Source organism: Macadamia integrifolia, chromosome 11 (genome assembly GCF_013358625.1).
Source record: "Macadamia integrifolia cultivar HAES 741 chromosome 11, SCU_Mint_v3, whole genome shotgun sequence".
Classification (NCBI taxonomy): Eukaryota; Viridiplantae; Streptophyta; class Magnoliopsida; order Proteales; family Proteaceae; genus Macadamia; species Macadamia integrifolia.
The window spans coordinates 33114097-33132943 of record NC_056567.1 but is presented as its reverse complement, the minus strand read 5'-3'; the positions used below and the strand labels follow the sequence as shown (position 1 = coordinate 33132943).

At 37.1% G+C, this 18847-nt stretch overlaps 1 protein-coding gene and 1 long non-coding RNA gene across 2 annotated transcripts; one reads left to right on the top strand and one right to left on the bottom strand.

Annotated features, from left to right (window-relative positions):
- Positions 1–3919: 3919 nt before the first annotated feature.
- LOC122093450 lies at positions 3920–4519 on the bottom strand. Its single transcript, XR_006144449.1, has 2 exons — positions 4381–4519; positions 3920–4271 (listed from the first exon to the last, which is right to left on the bottom strand). It is a non-coding gene; the product is annotated as an uncharacterized LOC122093450 (long non-coding RNA).
- Positions 4520–11715: 7196 nt separating this feature from the next.
- LOC122093216 (thioredoxin-like protein CITRX2, chloroplastic) lies at positions 11716–16881 on the top strand. The gene is made up of 4 exons (XM_042663500.1): positions 11716–12110; positions 12229–12351; positions 16242–16322; positions 16436–16881. Exons 1-4 carry the CDS (start codon positions 11889–11891, stop codon positions 16550–16552), a joined length of 543 nt encoding a protein of 180 aa, XP_042519434.1. The 5' UTR covers positions 11716–11888; the 3' UTR covers positions 16553–16881.
- The last annotated feature ends 1966 nt before the right edge of the window (positions 16882–18847 follow it).

Here is an 18847-nt window from a genome sequence, read left to right as displayed (position 1 = left end):
AAAAAAAAAAAATTAGTTGTAGGTCTCGATTTCTATTGGTTGTAGGAATTGAGGCTAGAAAATAGAGGTTAGAAATTCCTCAATACATAGACAACTCGCAATGTGATTAGTTAACCTTATCTCAAGTTTTGCAAATAAATTGCTTGGGAAACTGTGATCTGCTCTAAAACATTATTATTTCAAATTTTTTTTTTTTATGTGAAGTTAAAATTTATTTTTGAATCCCCTTTTATAATCCTATCTTAAAGTTTTTGTGAATAAGAAAAAGGGTAATTTAAAGAAGCTGTCAAGTTCTAGATACTATAAAGGTGTTATTCAAACACTCCCTTATAAGTATTTTAAAGCACTGAAGAAATAAAAGAAAGAACCTTATACTTCTAGATTTTATGCATGATTAGTCAAAAAAATTTCTGTTAGTCAAAAGATTAGAATGAGCAGATCATTCTCCACATGACAAAAATATCCCAAGCTACTATATTGAGACTAATAAATTTAGTTGCAGCTTAGAGGTATCAAAGTTCTAAAAGAAATCTTGGGCTAAAGTCCAACTCCCACTTGACCAAACATCTTGAGATCATATCTTTTGCATATGGTTTTCTCATCACGACTGCAAGAATATTGCAGCTAAAGCATGGTCAATTCCTCCTACTGGAACTACAGGAGCAGATCTTCTTCTCAAGACCAAGAATTGTAGTATGGTATTCTCCAAATGGAACAAAGAAATATTTGGGAATGTTCAATAGAAAATTAGGAAATACCTTCTTGAATTGGAACAATTGCAACCTTTTCCTTCAATAGATTCCCATAATAGAGAAATAGAGTTGGAGAGGCTGCTGGAGGTTGAATTTCAACGGGAAGAGCAAATGTGGCAACAAAAATCTAGAGTCTCTTCGCTTAAAAGTGGTGACTGAAATGCCCATTTCTTCCATACTACCACACTTTTAAGGCGAAATCATAACAAGATTATCAAATTGCGTCTTTCTTCTTGGTAGTGGTCACAATCTGAAGGTGAAATATTTAAGGAGGTGATTAATTAGTATCAAAGAATTTTTAGGAGTGGTTGAGGATGCTCTCCGTGAAGTTTGTCAATCTATTTTCCCTATTGTGGATGACCATATGAATGAAATCCTTTGCAAAACCCCTGATTTGGAAGAGGTAAGGACAGCTCTTATGGTAATGTCTCCACTCAAATCGCCGGGTCCTGATGGGTTACCACCAACTTTCTTCCAAAAATTTTGGGATATAGTTCAAGTTGATATCTATAATTTTGTTGTGGATTTCTTTCTCACTGGCAGCCTCCCACCTCTATCAATATTACCAACATTTGCCTAATCCCTAAGGTGGACCAACTAGAAAAGGTGGATTAGTACCGCCCTATCAGCATTTGTAATGTGGTGATTAAAATAATTACAAAGATCTTTGCGAATCGACTGAAGAGCTTTCTTTATGATATCATTTCACCCACCCAATCTACATTTACCCCCGGCCGTTCAATATCTGATAACATACTTTTAGCTAATGAGGCATTCCATTATATCCGAAAGAAGAAGAAGGGAAAGAAGAGCATCATGGCTCTCAAGCTTGATAAGACGAAAGCCTATGACCGCTTGAAATGGCCATTTATGGAGAGTGTGCTTCTTAGTTTGGGGTTCAGCACTAGGTGGGTGTCATTGGTTATGGTATGTATAACCTCGGTTTCATATGGCCTGCTCATTAATGGGGCAATTCGTGGGACGATTACACTTACCAGGGGAATCAGATAAGGAGATCCCCTTCTCCATCTATATTTATGCTTTGTTCTCAAGCCTTAAGCTCATATCTATGAAGGGATAAATCTTAGGGTCTCATTCATGGCATAAATGTGCGCAATCGCTCTACCCTTATTACTCACCTCCTTTTCGTTGATGAAAGCTTGCTTTCCTCCGAAGTTAATTTTCAAGAAATTCAGAATTTAAGGGATTGCCTTCACATATATTGCAAGGCGAGAGGTCAATAGATTAATTGTCAAAAATCCACTCTCACATTCAGTCCTAACACCCACCCTCGCTTCAAACGTTGGTTTTCACGCATTCTTAAAATGCCTTACATTGATGGACCAAGGAAGTATCTAGGCCCCCCTATAGAATTTGGAGCCTCTAAGGCAACACTTTTCCAAGAGATTAATGACAAAACCTTGGGGAGAATGCAAGGTTGGAAGCAGAAGATGCTCTCTCACTCTGGCCGTGAAATTATGCTCAAATCGGTGGTATTGTCAATGAACACTTTTGCAGCATCTCATTTCAAGTTGCTAGCTTTGCATCATTCCAAACTTCGTAGTGCTGCCACTCATTTCTTTTGGGGCCAATCGGAGGAGAAGAACAAAATATGTTGGATTTCATGGAAACGGCTTTGCAGATCGAAGGATCATGGGGGTTTAGGCTTCAGAGATCTCGCCATTCAGAATAATGCTCTGTTAGGGAAACTTGTTTGGATGTTATGGCAATATCCTAATTCCTACTGGGCTACCATAATGAGTCAAATCTACTACCCCAACACCGACTTCCTTAATGTTCAGTTGGGTTCCAATCCATCGTGGGCATGGCGTGGAATTATAGAAGGACGAAAGGTGTTATTAGGCGGATTGTTATGGATTGTGGGGGATGGAAGGAGCATTAGAGTGTTTGATGAAAAATGGATCCCATCGACTCCAAATTTCAAGCTAAAACATTGCTACCCTCTAGCAAATTCGGATATGTTGGTTTCAGAGTTAATTGACCATCCCAATAGAACTTGGAATGTGAGAGCTTTGGAGAATCTGTTTCATCTAGATGATATAAATGAAATCTTGAAGATCAAGTTAAGCATTTTCGCTTAGCCGGATAGAAGAGTTTGGTGTGGAGCTAAAAGTGGGATCGACTCGGAAAAATCAGGTTACCATTTATTATGTAACCAACTGGAGGACAAAAAAAGGGAAGCATCGGCATCGTCTTCGACCATCTCTTCTAGAGATATCCCAAAATTTGTTTGGTCCCATATATGGTCATGCCATTCTCTCGCTAAGATATGTAGCTTCCTGTGGCGTGCATGTGCTTGGGGACTTGCAACTGGAGAAGGGTTAATCAAGCAGAGAGCTCCTATTGATCCAACTTGTCAGAGGCGTGGTGAGAAATCTGAAATGGTTGATCATGTTCTTTTGGATTGCCCTTTTGTGAGAGCAGTTTGGTTTGGGAGTTGACTCTCTTAGGGGGCGTTTGGTTCGAATTATCCGTTGGATCAGATTCTAAGGATTTAGGATTCTGAATCTAACTCATATAAATGAGTTTCTTTGGAATAATTACCTTTTGGTAAAAAAACTGTTTGGTTCCCTTGATTCTGTCATTTGAGTCTGAGTGGAAAACTGTTTGGTTACCCTGATTCTGTCACTTGATTCTGAGTGAAAAACTGATTGGTTACCTTGATTCTAGCCATTGATTTTGAGTGTAAACTGTTTAGTTACCCTTGAGTCTTTGAACCCATGTTCTGTTGGGTTAAAAAAAAATCCAAAAAACAAAACCAAAAACCACAATTTGTTCCACACATGTACTTAATTGGTTATTTTTTTATTTTTTATGGTAATATGTGAAAATTTTAACTGATGGACATCTCTATTATTGATGGCCTTCAAACCTCGATAGAGCAACCCTCTACATATGAGAAATTAAGTCATAACTAAATAGAATCATGATCTGTTGGTCAGATCAGCAGTAATTTCATATGCTTCAGATCTGAAAATTGCCTAAACCAGAGCGTGATTTGGATTATGGAGATAGATCTTCTTTAAAGTGGGTAAAAACAATAGTCTCCAACGACTTATACAAGTAATATAGGTACTTAGGACCAAATGAGAGAAGAAACATATAAAGGTATAATATAGTGTTGAGTTCATCCAAGTACTATTAAATGATAATTAAGTCTTTCTATATATATATAAAAAAAAAAGGGATAATGAAACGTTTATCATTACAATGGCTTCGGCCTTTTTGTTTTCCAAAAAATTCCAAAAAAGCTCATCCTACATTTTTGTTTAAATCAAGCTTATTGAGTGTGTCAAGAACATCTCTCAATATCCTCGTATGACCCTCCGATTCTTTTATTGCACCGTTCAAGTATCCTTTGATATAGTCTGATGAAGGGGAAGGAGATGATGAAGTTGAGGTTTCCGAGCATAGTGACCTAGGTGGAGTTTGGTAAGTATGACAACTTGGGCTTGAATTTGATATCCATTCGAACATTCCACAACCTTTGTTTTCAACCTATGTAGCAAATATAATCATCTTATAAGAATATAAGGAAATAAACATTCAAATCTTAACATCTGAAAAAAAATAAAAATATAAAATATAAAATTTAAGAAATTAATACCCCAGTTGATTGTGGACAACACCAAAAATATCGACCATAATTTGCACTTGTCTTCGCAGTTCTAACTTTACATTGACCGTTCCCACACTCACACATCTTAAGATGGTCAACCCACATGAAGAAGGGGCAGTTCAATGAACATTTAAAAAATTTCCTTCCAACATGTGACCCTGACTTAGAAGTGAAAATTGAACAATCTTTACCACAGTAATCACACTTCGCAATAGCACAAGCGGATACATTCGATGTCATCTATAAGTTAACACAAAAATTTTCAAGAGATGAAATCTACATAGAAAATACTGTCACAGACTAAACATAATATCAAGTTACATCAACCAAACACATCAAATTTCTATTCAAAAAACCATTGTCTTCGAATTCTTCACACTTTCTATTGTCACCTCAATTCTTTTCAATCTCTGGCAAGTACATCTCAAGTAGATTTCACCTATCTTCTACTCTTGTTTCCAAGAAGATAATGACATAATTCTTCTTGGCCATGAAATATTCCTTGGCCTTAAACTTTTGTTAAAAATTGAGGTCTAGAATGGTATCAACAACATCTATAATTGCTCTCCCAAATTCAGACTGAGATTCACTCATTACCATCTTCTCGATTGAGTTAGCAATCGATTTCAATGGACTTACCACCTTTTCAGCTGCACCCTTCTTCCTCTTTTCTCTACCACTATTGACGGACCCACGAGGTCTTCCTCGAGAACGGCTGGTACTACCAATGAGAGTGGAAGGTATACTTTCTTCTTCTTTAGTAGGTTCATAGTCAACACCATCATTGTTCCCTATTCCCTCAACCTGAGTACCTGTCACGTCCATCATAACTTCAGTGGCAGCTTCAGAGGGGACTGTTGAGTCATTCTTAGTTGCCATCTCTTTCCTTAGCAAAGCTCCAACTTCAAGGTGAATTGGGGGCACACTATGTTCCTTCTAATACTTTTGTTCTTTTTTCTAGCAATATAAAGGACAATGTCAATGTGCTTATGTTGTAAGTACGAAAAAAAAACACAATCATATAGAAATTATAATTTAAAAAATTCCATTATACCCTATAGTCATTCCAGAAGTGTTGAGGAACATCAAATCTCATATCAAATGCATTCCAACCCAATCCACTTTGCTTCTGTAGGTCACCCAATGCTCTAAGCCTTTGCTTCCAAATTTGGAAGTGGTTTCTCACTTGTTCACAGTCGTAACTAGTAAATAATTTCTCTTTCAGTTGGTTGACAATTTTAATGAACTGCTCCTTTTTCAGTCCATTATCTCCACTCTTACCACTCTTGTATTGCTTCAATATACACTCCAACATGTAATGAGAAACGGCACTAGGCCATGAAGCAATGTCCCGTGACCTACTATTAGAATCTCCTGTTGGTTCCATCACATCAAAACTAACAAAATACACCATATACAATATGAGTATATTTCATTAATACTAAGTAATAATAACACTTACTAATTGGGAAATTCATAAACCTAATATTGTAATTTAGATAATAGTTCACCAGCATTCATCCCACAACACAAAATTTTAAACCAACCAATAATAACAATTACTAATTGAGAAATCCATAAACCTAGCATTGCAATTCAGTTAATAGTCCACATACATGCATCCCACAACACAAAATTTTAAACCAAGCAATAATAACAATTACTAATTGGGAAATCCATAAACCTAGCATTGCAATTCAGTTAATAGTCCACATACATGCATCCCACAACACAAAAATTTACTTTCAAGTATGTTTATGTTATACAGTCATCCCAAACCATACAAAATTTTAGAACCAAGTATGTTTAAGTTATACAGTCATCCCAAACCATGCAAAAAAAAATTAAGTTTGTCCACATCAGAAATACATTCCAAATAGAAGTTAATCAATAACAAATATTTTAGTTCATAAATACTCAATCTGAGTTGGAAAAATCGTCTGCAACCCAATCAGCCCACATCTGGTCAGTAATTTGTTCTCGAAATAGATCCCAATCACCATTCTCCTACACATGATCCTCGCCATCAGAACTATCATCTTCAACATCATCATTTACTTGGTGAGGGGTAGATTGGGTACTATTACTATCTTCTTCAACCTCTTCATCCTCTTCATCAAGCCATCGTTCTTCTTCTTCAACATTATTTTGTGTAAGAATGTGGTTGTGCAATAGCACACATGCCAACACAATTCTTGCTTGTGTTTTGAAAGGATATTCTGATTGGTTTTTCAAGATCTTGAACCTTGACTTCAGGAGGCCAAATGAACGTTCAATCACATTTCTTAATTGTGAATGTCTCAGGTTAACCAATTCCTTTTTATCACTTGGTGACTGATCAATATTTCTCCACTCTTTTAGATGGTATCGAACATTTCGATATGGCCGTAAGAACCCTGCTTGGTTAGCATACCCAGCATCAACGAGATAATATTTACCTCGTGGCAGCACCAATTTTTCGTCACCATCTCTGTGCAATGTATTGTCTACGATTCGAGCATTTGATGCTGATCCTTCCCAATCAGAAAGAATGTAAGTATATTTCATGTCAAAGTCACAGACAGAAGGAATATTTTGGGAAATATCACCCTTCCTATCACGGAACCTCGGATGGTCGCTTAGATGCACCCACACAGGGATATGGGACCCATCTATGGCGCCGATGCAGTCCTTGAAATAAGGGTAAAATCTTCCTTCATTACTTGTTATTCGATGATGCACTGCGACACTTGGAGGTTTCAATAGTATTGGGTACAATTTAATGATTGCTCCTAATACAACGTTAAAGTACCTACTTACAGTCTCACTAGAATGTCCAAACTTGTGTGCAATGACGCGATTTTTAACATTGTGTCCTACTGTCTGTAGAAACATAACTAGTTGTTCATTCACTTGCACAGATCTGCTATCCCTCAATAGACCCTTCTCCATAATCAAATGACTTAACCTAAAAAAAGCCCTCTTGCTTAACCTTATTTGTTCTCGACAGGTTTTATCAGTGTGACTGATAATTCTCTCTGTTTCAATAATACCGCGTAGGGGTTCACAACGGTATGGCTCTTTCTTCAGATATTTTTTTATATACTGGTCTACTGCTATAACAACAACAGTCGCAGCAAAGATTATGATTTTCCTTCGCCTCTTGTAGCTGTCATCAAACTCCATTGTAAAAGTAAATCTACATTCAAATTAAACAAATAATAAACTGGTGCTATATAGAAGATTCAGTTACAAATCGGTGCTTTACAAGACTTAAGTTATAAGCACCAATTCTACATAGTGTAGTACATGGTACTATTGGCACACAAAATTCTTTCATTAATATAGACACAATCAAAATATCAATAGAGAACAAAGAATCATTCCCGTTTCAAGAAAAACATAATAGCCAGAATTGACCATTGCTCTTCATTAACAATAAACATTAATTTAAGTCAGGTAGAATAAACTGAATCAATTCAATATGATTCGGTTTTGATGTTAAGAAAATTATTCAGTTTTAATTCAGTTTCAATTTGTATAAGAACTCAAATCATAGCCCACATATAAGATGGAAAGTACATAATGCAGTGCAAAAAAACTTCCATTTTCATAACAAAATTCAAGAAATGGGTAAAGTGAATTGCAATTGCCTTATACCCTAAAAAGAAGTTGGGATAACAATTTATTAAGGCATGGGGATGCTCAGATTTTGTTTCTACACATAAACACACAAAGTTGGAAATCTGAATGTAGGGCCTCCTGATGCTTACCTCAATCAACTCTATTGCTACTTGGGTAAGTTTTGTTTGCCACCTGCACTGCTCTGAACCAGACGTCTGGTTGCCTGAATCTCAAATAAGGTCTGAGATTTTTTTCCCCACATACAACACCATTTCAAATTTAAAGATACAAATCAAAGACCCATTTGAAATATTTGTGGATATATACTAAACACATTCATCTGTAAAGACACAATACAACAGGGCACCCCAATAAAAGACAGCAAGGAGAGCACAACAAAGAAATAGCAAGAAAACATCCGTAAAAATGCAATGCAACAGATACCCCCAAAGTTCCCAATGAGGGTTTTTTCACCTAGGTTTTTCACCAAAGACACAATAAGTATGCACCTTAAGAACCTTGAATCCCACATACTTACAATCTTACCTTGTACATTAATTGATCCCCGATCCGTTCTAGGTTCATGCTAAACACCCCTCGACAAGATCCAAGTCAACCCAAAACAGTAGTAGGCCGACCATAAGGTCAAAAGTTAACCTAATCCGATGGAGTTCAGACTCTAGACATAGGTAGGTTGATGTCAGGTTAATAAGCTTTCAAAAGATAACAATGATTCAACAGCCAGATTCAACCCAATTAGAGAAATAGTGAAAATCTGGAAAATTAAATCAGAATATGCAAAATTGTAATGACTTTCAATCAAAGACTTGGATGAACCTAAAACTCAAATCGAGTTCAGTAAATCAGGCGTAGAGAACTTGCTGAAAATCCCAACTCAATCCAAGGGCTGAAAATGAGAATATCAGTCAATCCTAGTTGGACAAGGATCTGTGCACAAGAAGTTTTCAAGTTGAGTCTTAATTCAATATTTCAAGTCATTTAATGGAAGTTTTAAGGTTGAGTCTTAATTCAATATTTCAAGTCATTTATTTGTGTGCACAAGAAGTGAGAATGGTTTTGATTGCTAACATTTGCATTTAATGTCTACGTTCTCCTCTAATTCATGTGGAATTCTGGAGAGGAAGAGAACCAACTGATCCTGGGTGGCCAAGGTGATTTTTTAGTATGATCTTGAGTTGACCAGCATTCTCTCTATAAACTCCAAAGCAGAAGAACCAACTAATCCTGGGTGGCTCAAAGAGGATCCATCAAAGCTAATCTAAATCTGTCTAGACTCAGGGAATTCTTATTTAAGAGAAACAGTGCAAATCTCCATTGCTAGGCTGAGCAGCTACAAATATAAACCATGCCTTCAGTTTATTTTTATTTTCATTCTCCATGACCACACAGGAACTGGGTAATCTTCTTTGTTCAATTTGAACCTTATATAACAAACATTCACATGCTGCGACTTGATTTGCCTGTTGATTTGAACCCAACATTTCTTAAACTGGGTCTCTCTCTCTCTCTTCGCCTTCGCAGTTCCCGACTGCTTTCGAGCCACTCAAATCTTAAACGTGAGAAACTAAACACAGACTAAGAAGAAAGAAGAAGAAGAAGAAGAAGAAGAAGAAGAAGAAGAAGAAGAAGAAGAAGAAGAAGAAGAAGAAGAAGAAGAAGAAGAAAATCTACAAAAGTTGAAACCGAATTTCCATAATCTTAAGAACACACATACGAAGAAGAAAAAAAACATCATAAGAAGGGAAATCTCACCTTAAATCAAGCTTCGGTTTTGCAGATTCAAACCTCTGATTCGATCGTCTGATTTGGAAAGAGGGTAAACCCTAGATATAAAGTTTACAACCTGAAAAAATAGAAACCGAACTTCAATAATCTTAATAAAACACAAATTTAGGGCAAGAATACAAAGAAGAGGGGAAATCTCACCTTCAATCAACTCGGTTTTAGGCAATCTTCTCAGATGTGAGCATCTGTCATGGACGGAGGGTAAACGTGAGAAACCCTAAACACAGAAAAAGAAGAAGAAAAAGAGAAGGAAGAAAGAAGAAAAAGAAGAGGAAGAGGAAGAAGAATCCTCGAGCAGAAGACGAAGAAGAGGAGTAAGAAGAGGAATCAGAGGAAGAAGAAGAAGACTACCACGAAGAGAAATCTCACCTCCGTCTCTCTGTTTCAGGTAAAATCCGATCGACCTTCACTGTAAGAATCGCACGACTCCGAAAATTTTGATTCAGCATGAATCTATGTTTTTTATAGCAACCCTATAAACTGTGACTCAATCCTGGATTAACATATTGAGGTTAATCCGAATGAGTCATGGATTTTAGTTGAAATCCCTGATTCTACTGGCCACCACGACTCCGAATCGGCTTTTCACAAAAATGAGTCAAATGGTTTAAATTTAATGAGAAACTGATTCCATAGAATGTGATCCAACGGATAATTCGAACCAAACGCTCCCTTATTCTCCCCCTTCTTAGAATCCTACACTTCATCGGCTTATTGATTCATGGGGAGATATGAATGCCTCTTCTAAGCAACAACGTAAGGATATTTCTGGCCTTGCATCCTTCATATGTTGGTCTCTTTGGATGGTTCGAAATGATATGTTATTCAATGGTAAGGATCGCACTCCGTTGGAAGTTATTCAACTGGCCGAGTTTCACTTTCATGAGTTTAATGAGGCCCTTAGCTCTACTCAACAAAACGATTCTGAAACTCCTCCTCACAATGTCAGAATAGAAGAATGTTGGTCCCCTCCTAAGCATCGCTATTTTAAGCTGAATTCAAATGCATCTTTGACTAGTACGAAAGGTGGCCTCAGTTGTGTGATTCGTAACTGTGACAGAAATCCCATGGTAGCGGTGTCCATTCCAACTTCCTTCTCCTCTGTGCTTCAAGGAGAAGCATTGGCCCTTAGATATGTCCTTCTTTATTGCACTGTAGAATGTGGAATTATACTGCAAAGAGTTAATTACTTCCCTTACCACTAGTACTTCTCCCCCACCTTTTGAAGTGCTGAATATTGTTCACGACATTAAGCACTTAGTCTCTTTCTTTAGGAATTGTTCATTCCACCATATCTCCAGGTAGATTAACAGCGTGGCTAACTCGTTGGCTCGGAAGGCCTTGTCTTGTGCGTGTGAGACAACTTGGCCGAACTCCACTCCTTGGTTATCTGAAGCTTGTAATTTGGATACCTTGCGCTGGAGACACTTGAATAAATAATTCTATTTCCTACCAAAAAAAAAAATGAGATTGTATCTTTTTTTCTTGGGTAGAACATTAGATCATATCTAATCCATTTGAGAACTTGTTCTCAACAAATGGGGTCCTTTTCCACAACATTTTTGTGTTTTAACTTTCGATCCTTTTGGCTTAGTCCAATGGTAAGGTATGAATGTTGCAACTTGGTGGTCAAACGATCGAAACAGCTTCTCGACATTCTAGGGTTAAGATTATGTAGTTTTCATCACCCAGATCTCACACATGCGAGAGCCTTGTGCAACTGGTACACCTTTATTTACTTTTGATCCCTTTGGCCTTGAGCTCAGAAAACAGCATATGACATCAATGCATTGGGCTTCATATGGGCCACATTCGGCCCATATCTAAATGATGGGCTTGGGCAGTTGTCTCAAAATCCCATTAATACTCATACCCATATCCATATCCTCCTAGATATCATCTCATCCTCCTCTGCGATCAATGGTGACCCCAAGATAAATTCCGGTCTCTTCATCGGTGGTGGGTTTTGGTTTTATCTTCAGAGCAAAGAGGATTTTTCTCTAAAGCCAAATTGCAGGGACGGTCTCTCTCTCTCTCTCTCTCTCGCTCTCTCTTTCTCTTCTTCTTCGTCTTCACAGTCATCAGGAATGGCAGTCATACAGAGCAACGCATCATTGTTTACTACATCGACTGCCTCTGCATTTCTCACGGCGCCACGACCCCTTCTTCGTTTTCCTTCCTTCTTGAAGACCCACCAACCCAATTTGCTCTCTTCAACAACTATTGACAGACCCCTTTCCCTAAAACCAAGAAGAAAGCTACTCTGCGAATCCGCTTCCGGCAAGTACGTCAGACAAGACTATTTAGTGGTAATTTGATTACAGATTACGGCTGTGATGGTTCTTTTCTTTCTGCCTTGCCTTCTTCTGTATCAAATCTTTCTTTATTTCTTCATTGTTATGGTTTTGGGGGTTTGGGTTTTGGCAGAAGAAGCTGTCGGCCAAGGAGGTGGAGGAGCTGGTTAAGGGGGAAAGGACTGTACCTCTTATTGTTGATTTCTATGCGACATGGTGCGGCCCCTGCATTTTGATGGCTCAGGAGCTCGAAATGGTGCGTTTTCTCTCTTCTATCTCTCTCATTTGGAACCCATTGTTGATAGTATGTTTTTGCTTGCTTATTGCTATATAGAGCTATACACGGATAAAGTGAAGCACCAGTAGTTAAGGAGGAGATGATCTGTAATAATACTCTGCGTAAGTCAAAATAGTGGACTTGTATTTTCTTAATTACCTGAAATCATGTCCCAAAAAAAAAAAAAAAAAACCTCAAAGCTTGGAAGTTCAGTTTGGCTTCAATTCACCTTTAGGCTTCATGTCGTCGTGCTCTTAAAGAAAGATGGATAAAGAACTTGTGAAGAAGGCTGCTCTCGAAATACAAAATCTTTTCGAGCGGAAATTCCAAATAAAGTTTTAACTCTTTGGTAGGTTACCTAAAGAAAAGTTAATTCTTTACAGGAAAGTGGACTTGGAACCCCAGCTATTGATGTCAGTTCTGGTGTTAGAACCAGTGAAATTTAGTGTCTGGATTTGTTACTTTTAGGTGTCTGATTAAGGAGTGCATGATCATGATCCAATGCTTATTTTCTGCTGTCTGTGGAGCTCCAGGGGCAAGAAATTGACACAGACTTTACAATTATAGTTTTTTCCTTTCTCAAGCCCCACGTCTCCTCCTCTAAGCATATAAAGTGTCAAAATGTTTACAGGCAACATGAACAGAATCAATAGGACTGGAACTACCTTAAGTACTACCATTTCACAACATGGAGCTTTTTTGTCAGAAAACTCTAACTTCAGTAATCACTTTTCATTTTCTGGTTTAGAGGTGAACACCGATTTCATAGAATTCCCCACTCCCCCCCCCCCCCCCACCAAACCCAAAAAAAATATAAAAAAAATAATGATAATAAAAATAAAAATCTAAGCCCATTATGGGATTGCTTCAAGCAATACACCTATATTTGGGTCATGTTGTTGGTGCTCCTGTTACTAGTGCACACCAAAGGATCATCTACATGTTTGAATTGAGACATATGTAAGCAAGGTGGCATTTGCTTGAAAATGTTAACACATTTCCTTACCTTGACATCTTCCAAGTCCCGCAAGTTTCCTTTCTTCCTGGGTTGAGTGAGAACTGATAACCAGTATCGTGTAAATCTTACATATTCTCATCATAAAACTGCATCTTTTGTGCATACTAGTCAAAACAGAGAGTGTTATTAACTTCCCTTTTGTCTGTAAGTCCACAGTCTTAGGGGCTATCTTAGTAGATTTTTTCTATCTGATAGATTGTTATGTTTACAGCATATAGTTTTGGAAGCAAGGAAAGGTAATGATTTATACATTAACGATCAACGGCTTGTGATTTCTGTATTGTTTTCAATGCTTTGTTTTTCTTTAGATACTCTTATGGATGTGTCTAACATGGAACTAGCCTATTCCTCAGCAGATAATTATGCTGATACCACCATATAATTACACTATGAAATGAGATCCTTATGTATATGACCATTCTGAAGACTGAGTTTCTGTCTTCCTCATGACTATGATCTTCTGTGGGAGAGTTTTTTTTTTTCGGGTTTTTTTTTTTTTTGGGGGGGGAGGGGGGGAGGGTTAGCCTTGTGTGTATGCTTTGCTCTTGGGGTACTGGTTCGTTATCTTGTGCATTTTTCTCTGTACTTTGCATATGTACTAATACAATTTCCATTTTCCCATAAAAGAATTTATTCTTCTCAATATATTTCCTGAAAAAAATATTCTTTGAATTTAATGATGGGAGAACGTATCATTCCGTTAATCAATTTCATTAGAAGTCATTGACCTAGCAAGATGTTCAATTGCATACCATATCTTGAGCAAGTTTCTTTGTCTTTAAAGATATAAGAAGGCAGAATCTAGAAGCAGAGCAGTGATATAACTATATAACTATGTAAAATACTGTCCATATTCAGGTAGGAATGAACATTAAGGACTTATCTATTAGGGTGTCAAGATTACCATAAATTTCTCATATTGCGGGTGTAGCTTTTGAATGGAAATGGTCATTAGTTGGTTAAAAATATGTGCAGTTTTCTCATTTGCTGTGGGTCACTGTTCGCTGTGTAGGTGGCATCCAACTTTGTAGTCCAAGTGGAATATATCCAAAATTCAGTGTATAAGCCCACATGCTTGTTTGATAAATTTGCCTGGAACTTGTGTCCAGTAGCCTTGGAATATAGATGTAGCTTGTTTATCTCTTCTGGTCATATTCTACTGGGCAGGAAGGACCCTTTTTGTTAGTTGAAGGTCAAAAGGGACAACCTACATCCATAAACAGTTCTTTACTGATGATTATAAGTTTTTTTTTTTTTTTGGGGGGGGGGTGTGGGGGGAAGGCTTTAGACAAAGGATGGTGCTTCTGTCCACAAAGTACCAGAAACTGGGAAGATTTGTGATACACGGGGTTCTGTATATGTCTTATGGTGTAGCAACTGCTCAGTAAATGAAATGGGAAAAAAGTGAAAAACAATTCAGTTCTAGTCTTTATTAGACATTGATTACTTGTGTTGGGGGGTTACGATGTCTTGTATTCTGTCACTTGTGTTAATGGGCTGATTCCGAAGGGCTTTTAAGAGGCCTTGGGGCTTGGAGGAATTGGGCCACTTTGCACGATTATCTTCGTTACTGAGGCCTTGGTGAGCTAGTGGGTCCATGTAGGGGTTCGGGGGTGGTAGTCCATGAGGGAAATTTTCTTAGGGCTATATGGGTATTTCGGTAAACTACCTGTATAGGGTTTCACTATATATTTGTGGCGGGGGTTCTTTCTCTGTAATCAATCTGAGAGAGGTGCAAGGACAAGCTATTGTAACCTTGTTCTCCAGTGATAGTGAAGCATATCTCTCACTGTGGACATATGCAATCTTTCCGAATCACATAAATCCTTGTGTGCATTGTGTGATCGTTGTTGGCGATTTTCATTTGCTTCTTGCATCGTTTTAGGTTCTCATTTTCTACAACATGTAAAAGTGAAGCCGCAAAGGTGAGCGCTGTTTAGAATTTAGATGATCAGTGGCATAGTCTGTAACTCTGTATCGCAGATTGACATGGATGAGTTAAACATATTAAACAGAACTTCACCAAGACTGGATCTGACTTGCAGAGACTATCCGTTCTTGGTGATTTCAGGTTTATATTTCATAAGTCTGCTCGTGAGTATTGTCCGATTCCTTGTGTTTCTTGTGCAGGAATATTTGGCGATTTTTCCAATTCATAGGTTGGTACCAAGGGCCTTATATTATTTTTCATTCTCTAATTTTGTCCTCCTTAAAAATCTTCCATGTGTATACATGGTTTACATATCCTAATGGTAAACCATTCTGAGGTTTTACCGTACATCTCTTTCTCAACTGTCTTGTTTTCTGTGTATTGGATCTTGGTTTCTGAGTTACAACACCAGTAGACTGGTTGAATCAACTTCCTCAATTTTTCATGTTTCAATATCTCTATTATGTTTATTAGTCATTAACTTCAACAAGGCTGAGGAGTTTAGCCACTCTACAATGCATGAAGATTTTTAAAACTTTGGTGTTACGTTGGAAGTTCAGATGACAGATACTCTAGGTCTAAGACACTTCACATAATGAAGAGAAACAAAATTTAGATCTTTTCATTGGCTACTTTGAATATCTCTTTCTCTTGTAGTTTGACACTCGAGGTGACCAGTCACCTTGTGTATGAAGGTTTGCCTAGTCACCGAGGCATTGCCTTGATAACTCTTGATATGGTTCTAACAAGACATCATATACCTAAGTTGGTCTGGTTTTAACAATGTAACCTTGTTATGCATTTTATATTCTCTATACTCTTCCCTTGACAAAATTATTGGTCCACACAGATATGCTTACAGAAATATAGGAGGCATTACATATCATGGACTTGTTTTCTTACATTAATTGCATAATGCAGCTTGCGGTGGAATATGAGAGCAATGCATTGTTTGTCAAGGTTGAAACTGATGATGAGTATGACTTTGCTCGTGATATGCAGGTTATTCTTCACTTTATTTCATCCCCTTGTTTTTTCTTGTTCGTGGAAATTACTGTGTGAATTTAGTTGTGTTGGATTTGAAGATAAAAAACCCTTACAAGCTTCTGGTGCAGGTCCGAGGTTTACCAACTCTATATTTCATCAGTCCAGACCCAAATAAGGATGCAATCCGGACTGAAGGGCTGATTCCAGCTCAGATGATTAGGGATATCATTGACAATGAAATGTGAGAGAGGAAAGCTAAGCAACTCCAAAACCAGTTTCTAAATATGATCCTGAGATGGTGATGTAGCTTCAAAGGATCAATCTCGGTGCAGTTAACAGGCAGGGATCAACATAACAGGTGAGTGGAAAGCCTTTGCGACCTCAGAAGAGGTCCTTGCTGATTTTGGAGAGTGACCTCTCAAATATGATTGATATATCAAGCTCTAAATGAGGATGGGCTTTGTACGAATTTTGATACTTTGATTCCCTTTTGAATTTAGATACTTACTAACCTTAACATGTACACTAGTAATCCTTCTTCTCAAACCATGGTAAGATCATCTGTTTTTGTGCCTTCTCAATGGTTTAAGGAATTGGATTGAATTGGGTGGATCGGATCAGTATTGGTCGAGGCCAATCTCGATCCTGGGGAGATTCTCTGTTTCCTTGGATCGATACAGATGAATGGAAAAAAGGTTAAAAAAATCATTTGTTAAATGAAAACCAAGGGTATTTCTGTCCAATCCAGACTCATACAGCCAATCCGGATTGAGATTGAATCTGTATACAATAAAGGAACCCACAAGTAGTTATAGACTTAGGCTCACTTTGGTATTATTTTTGCTTTTTCCTTTTTTGTATATAAAAAATGTTTTTGCAGGTATTTGGTGTCATTTATGGCCGCTATCATCCGCAAAATTTTTTATCCGTTATGAACTAGACAACAAGTTGAGCCACCAAAGCCATTGACTTGACAATCTCCCTTTTGACTAGATTGTCACCACTCACAACTATGAGGATTACAAGTTGATGTTGTCAACTGTATGTACACTGCTTCCTCTCATCGAAAAAAAAATAAATAAATAAATGAAAAAAAAGGAAGAAAATGAAGAGAAGAAAAGAAAAGAAAAGAAAAGAAAAAGAAAAAAGAAGGCACACTGCTTCAGCTTTTGCTTATAAACAAATAACTATCTGACCTTTATTTGCAGCCTGAAATGAGGATTACAAGTTGATGCTGTTAAATGTAAAGAGCATAATTTTCACTGTTTTTATCATTTCATAATACAGTATCAATTTAAAATGCATCCTCAGAATATATACCAAAGGCAACCTCAATTTTATTTTTTATTTTTTATTTTTATGGAAAAAGGAAAAATTCATTAAATTAAAAAGTTCAGCATATTGAAGTTAGAGTTAGAGTTATAGAGTTTTTAATCTGCAGTTTTTTGTTCATAGCCATAGTGGCTATATATCTTAACAAGAGTACCAATTCATTGGTACGATTGAAACAAAAAATGGGTTTAAACAAAAAATTAGTAATACGGGGATAAGGCATTCCAAAGCCACGATTTGGTACTACTGTTTAAATGAAGACTTCCCAGGTCCACTGCTGCGCTCCATCTCTTCCACCTTCTACCCCTCCTTTTTAGCCTATTTTACCCCATAGAGAAGGCTTTGTTGCTTCAATCTTTTTTCCTTTCATCATATAATTGGTATAAAGTAAGACAATTTTATTTCTACCCAAAAAAGAAAATAGTTAAGTTTCCTTGAGTGATAACACTAGCCGTCCATCCAGATATATTTTTAAGAATAAGACAATGGACAATTAAAATGTATTAAATTCTAAATAACACGTATGGAGGTGATGTCATTTAGATCTCTTTATTCCATCCACTTCACTAATTTTAAATGTGACATATTCTTAAATTTATCAATTTTTTCCTTGAACACACTTCTGGACATCATTGAAGGAAAATGACCCCTCCTTTGCGCATTCACTTTATGACCCCTCCTTTGCACATTCACTTTAGTCATTTAAGGCATCTCGTTTGTGGCCTACTTTATTCATAGAGCGACTCATGAATGGAGAGTCTCTAAAAATCTTTGTGGGATTCTTCTCTTCCCCTTTCCTTTCTTTACCTCTATATTGTCCTATTGACAAATTAAGGCACCGTTTGATAACGTTTCTACCATTTCTGTCTAGAAATAGTAGAAAAGACTTTTCATGTTTCTGGAAACAAAAATGGATTTTTTGGTATTTGATAAATTTGTTTCTCGAACATTGTTTGCAGACATAATGCCACTAAAAAACCCAAAAGTATCATCGGATGCCCAAAAAGGAGAGAGGGATCTATTGCCTCTTTTTAGGTTTAAATAGTTGAGAGATTTATAGGGCACAACAACTATATTTTTCTCTCAAATTTATTTCTAGTTGTTTCTAGAATTATAAATAAACATAAATTTTGATTTATGTTTCTAGAAACGGATGAAATGGAACAACTTTATCAAACGCTTTTTAAGTTGTTTTTCCATTTCTAAGA

Bases quoted from the DNA above. Each gene is read 5' to 3' on its own strand.
- LOC122093216 (XM_042663500.1), top strand. From the start codon at position 11,889: ATGGCAGTCATACAGAGCAACGCATCATTGTTTACTACATCGACTGCC. The intron at 12,111-12,228 runs GTAATTTGATTA...GGGTTTTGGCAG, and splicing joins TCAGACAAGACTATTTAGTG to AAGAAGCTGTCGGCCAAGGA. The intron at 16,323-16,435 runs GTTATTCTTCAC...CTTCTGGTGCAG, and splicing joins ACTTTGCTCGTGATATGCAG to GTCCGAGGTTTACCAACTCT.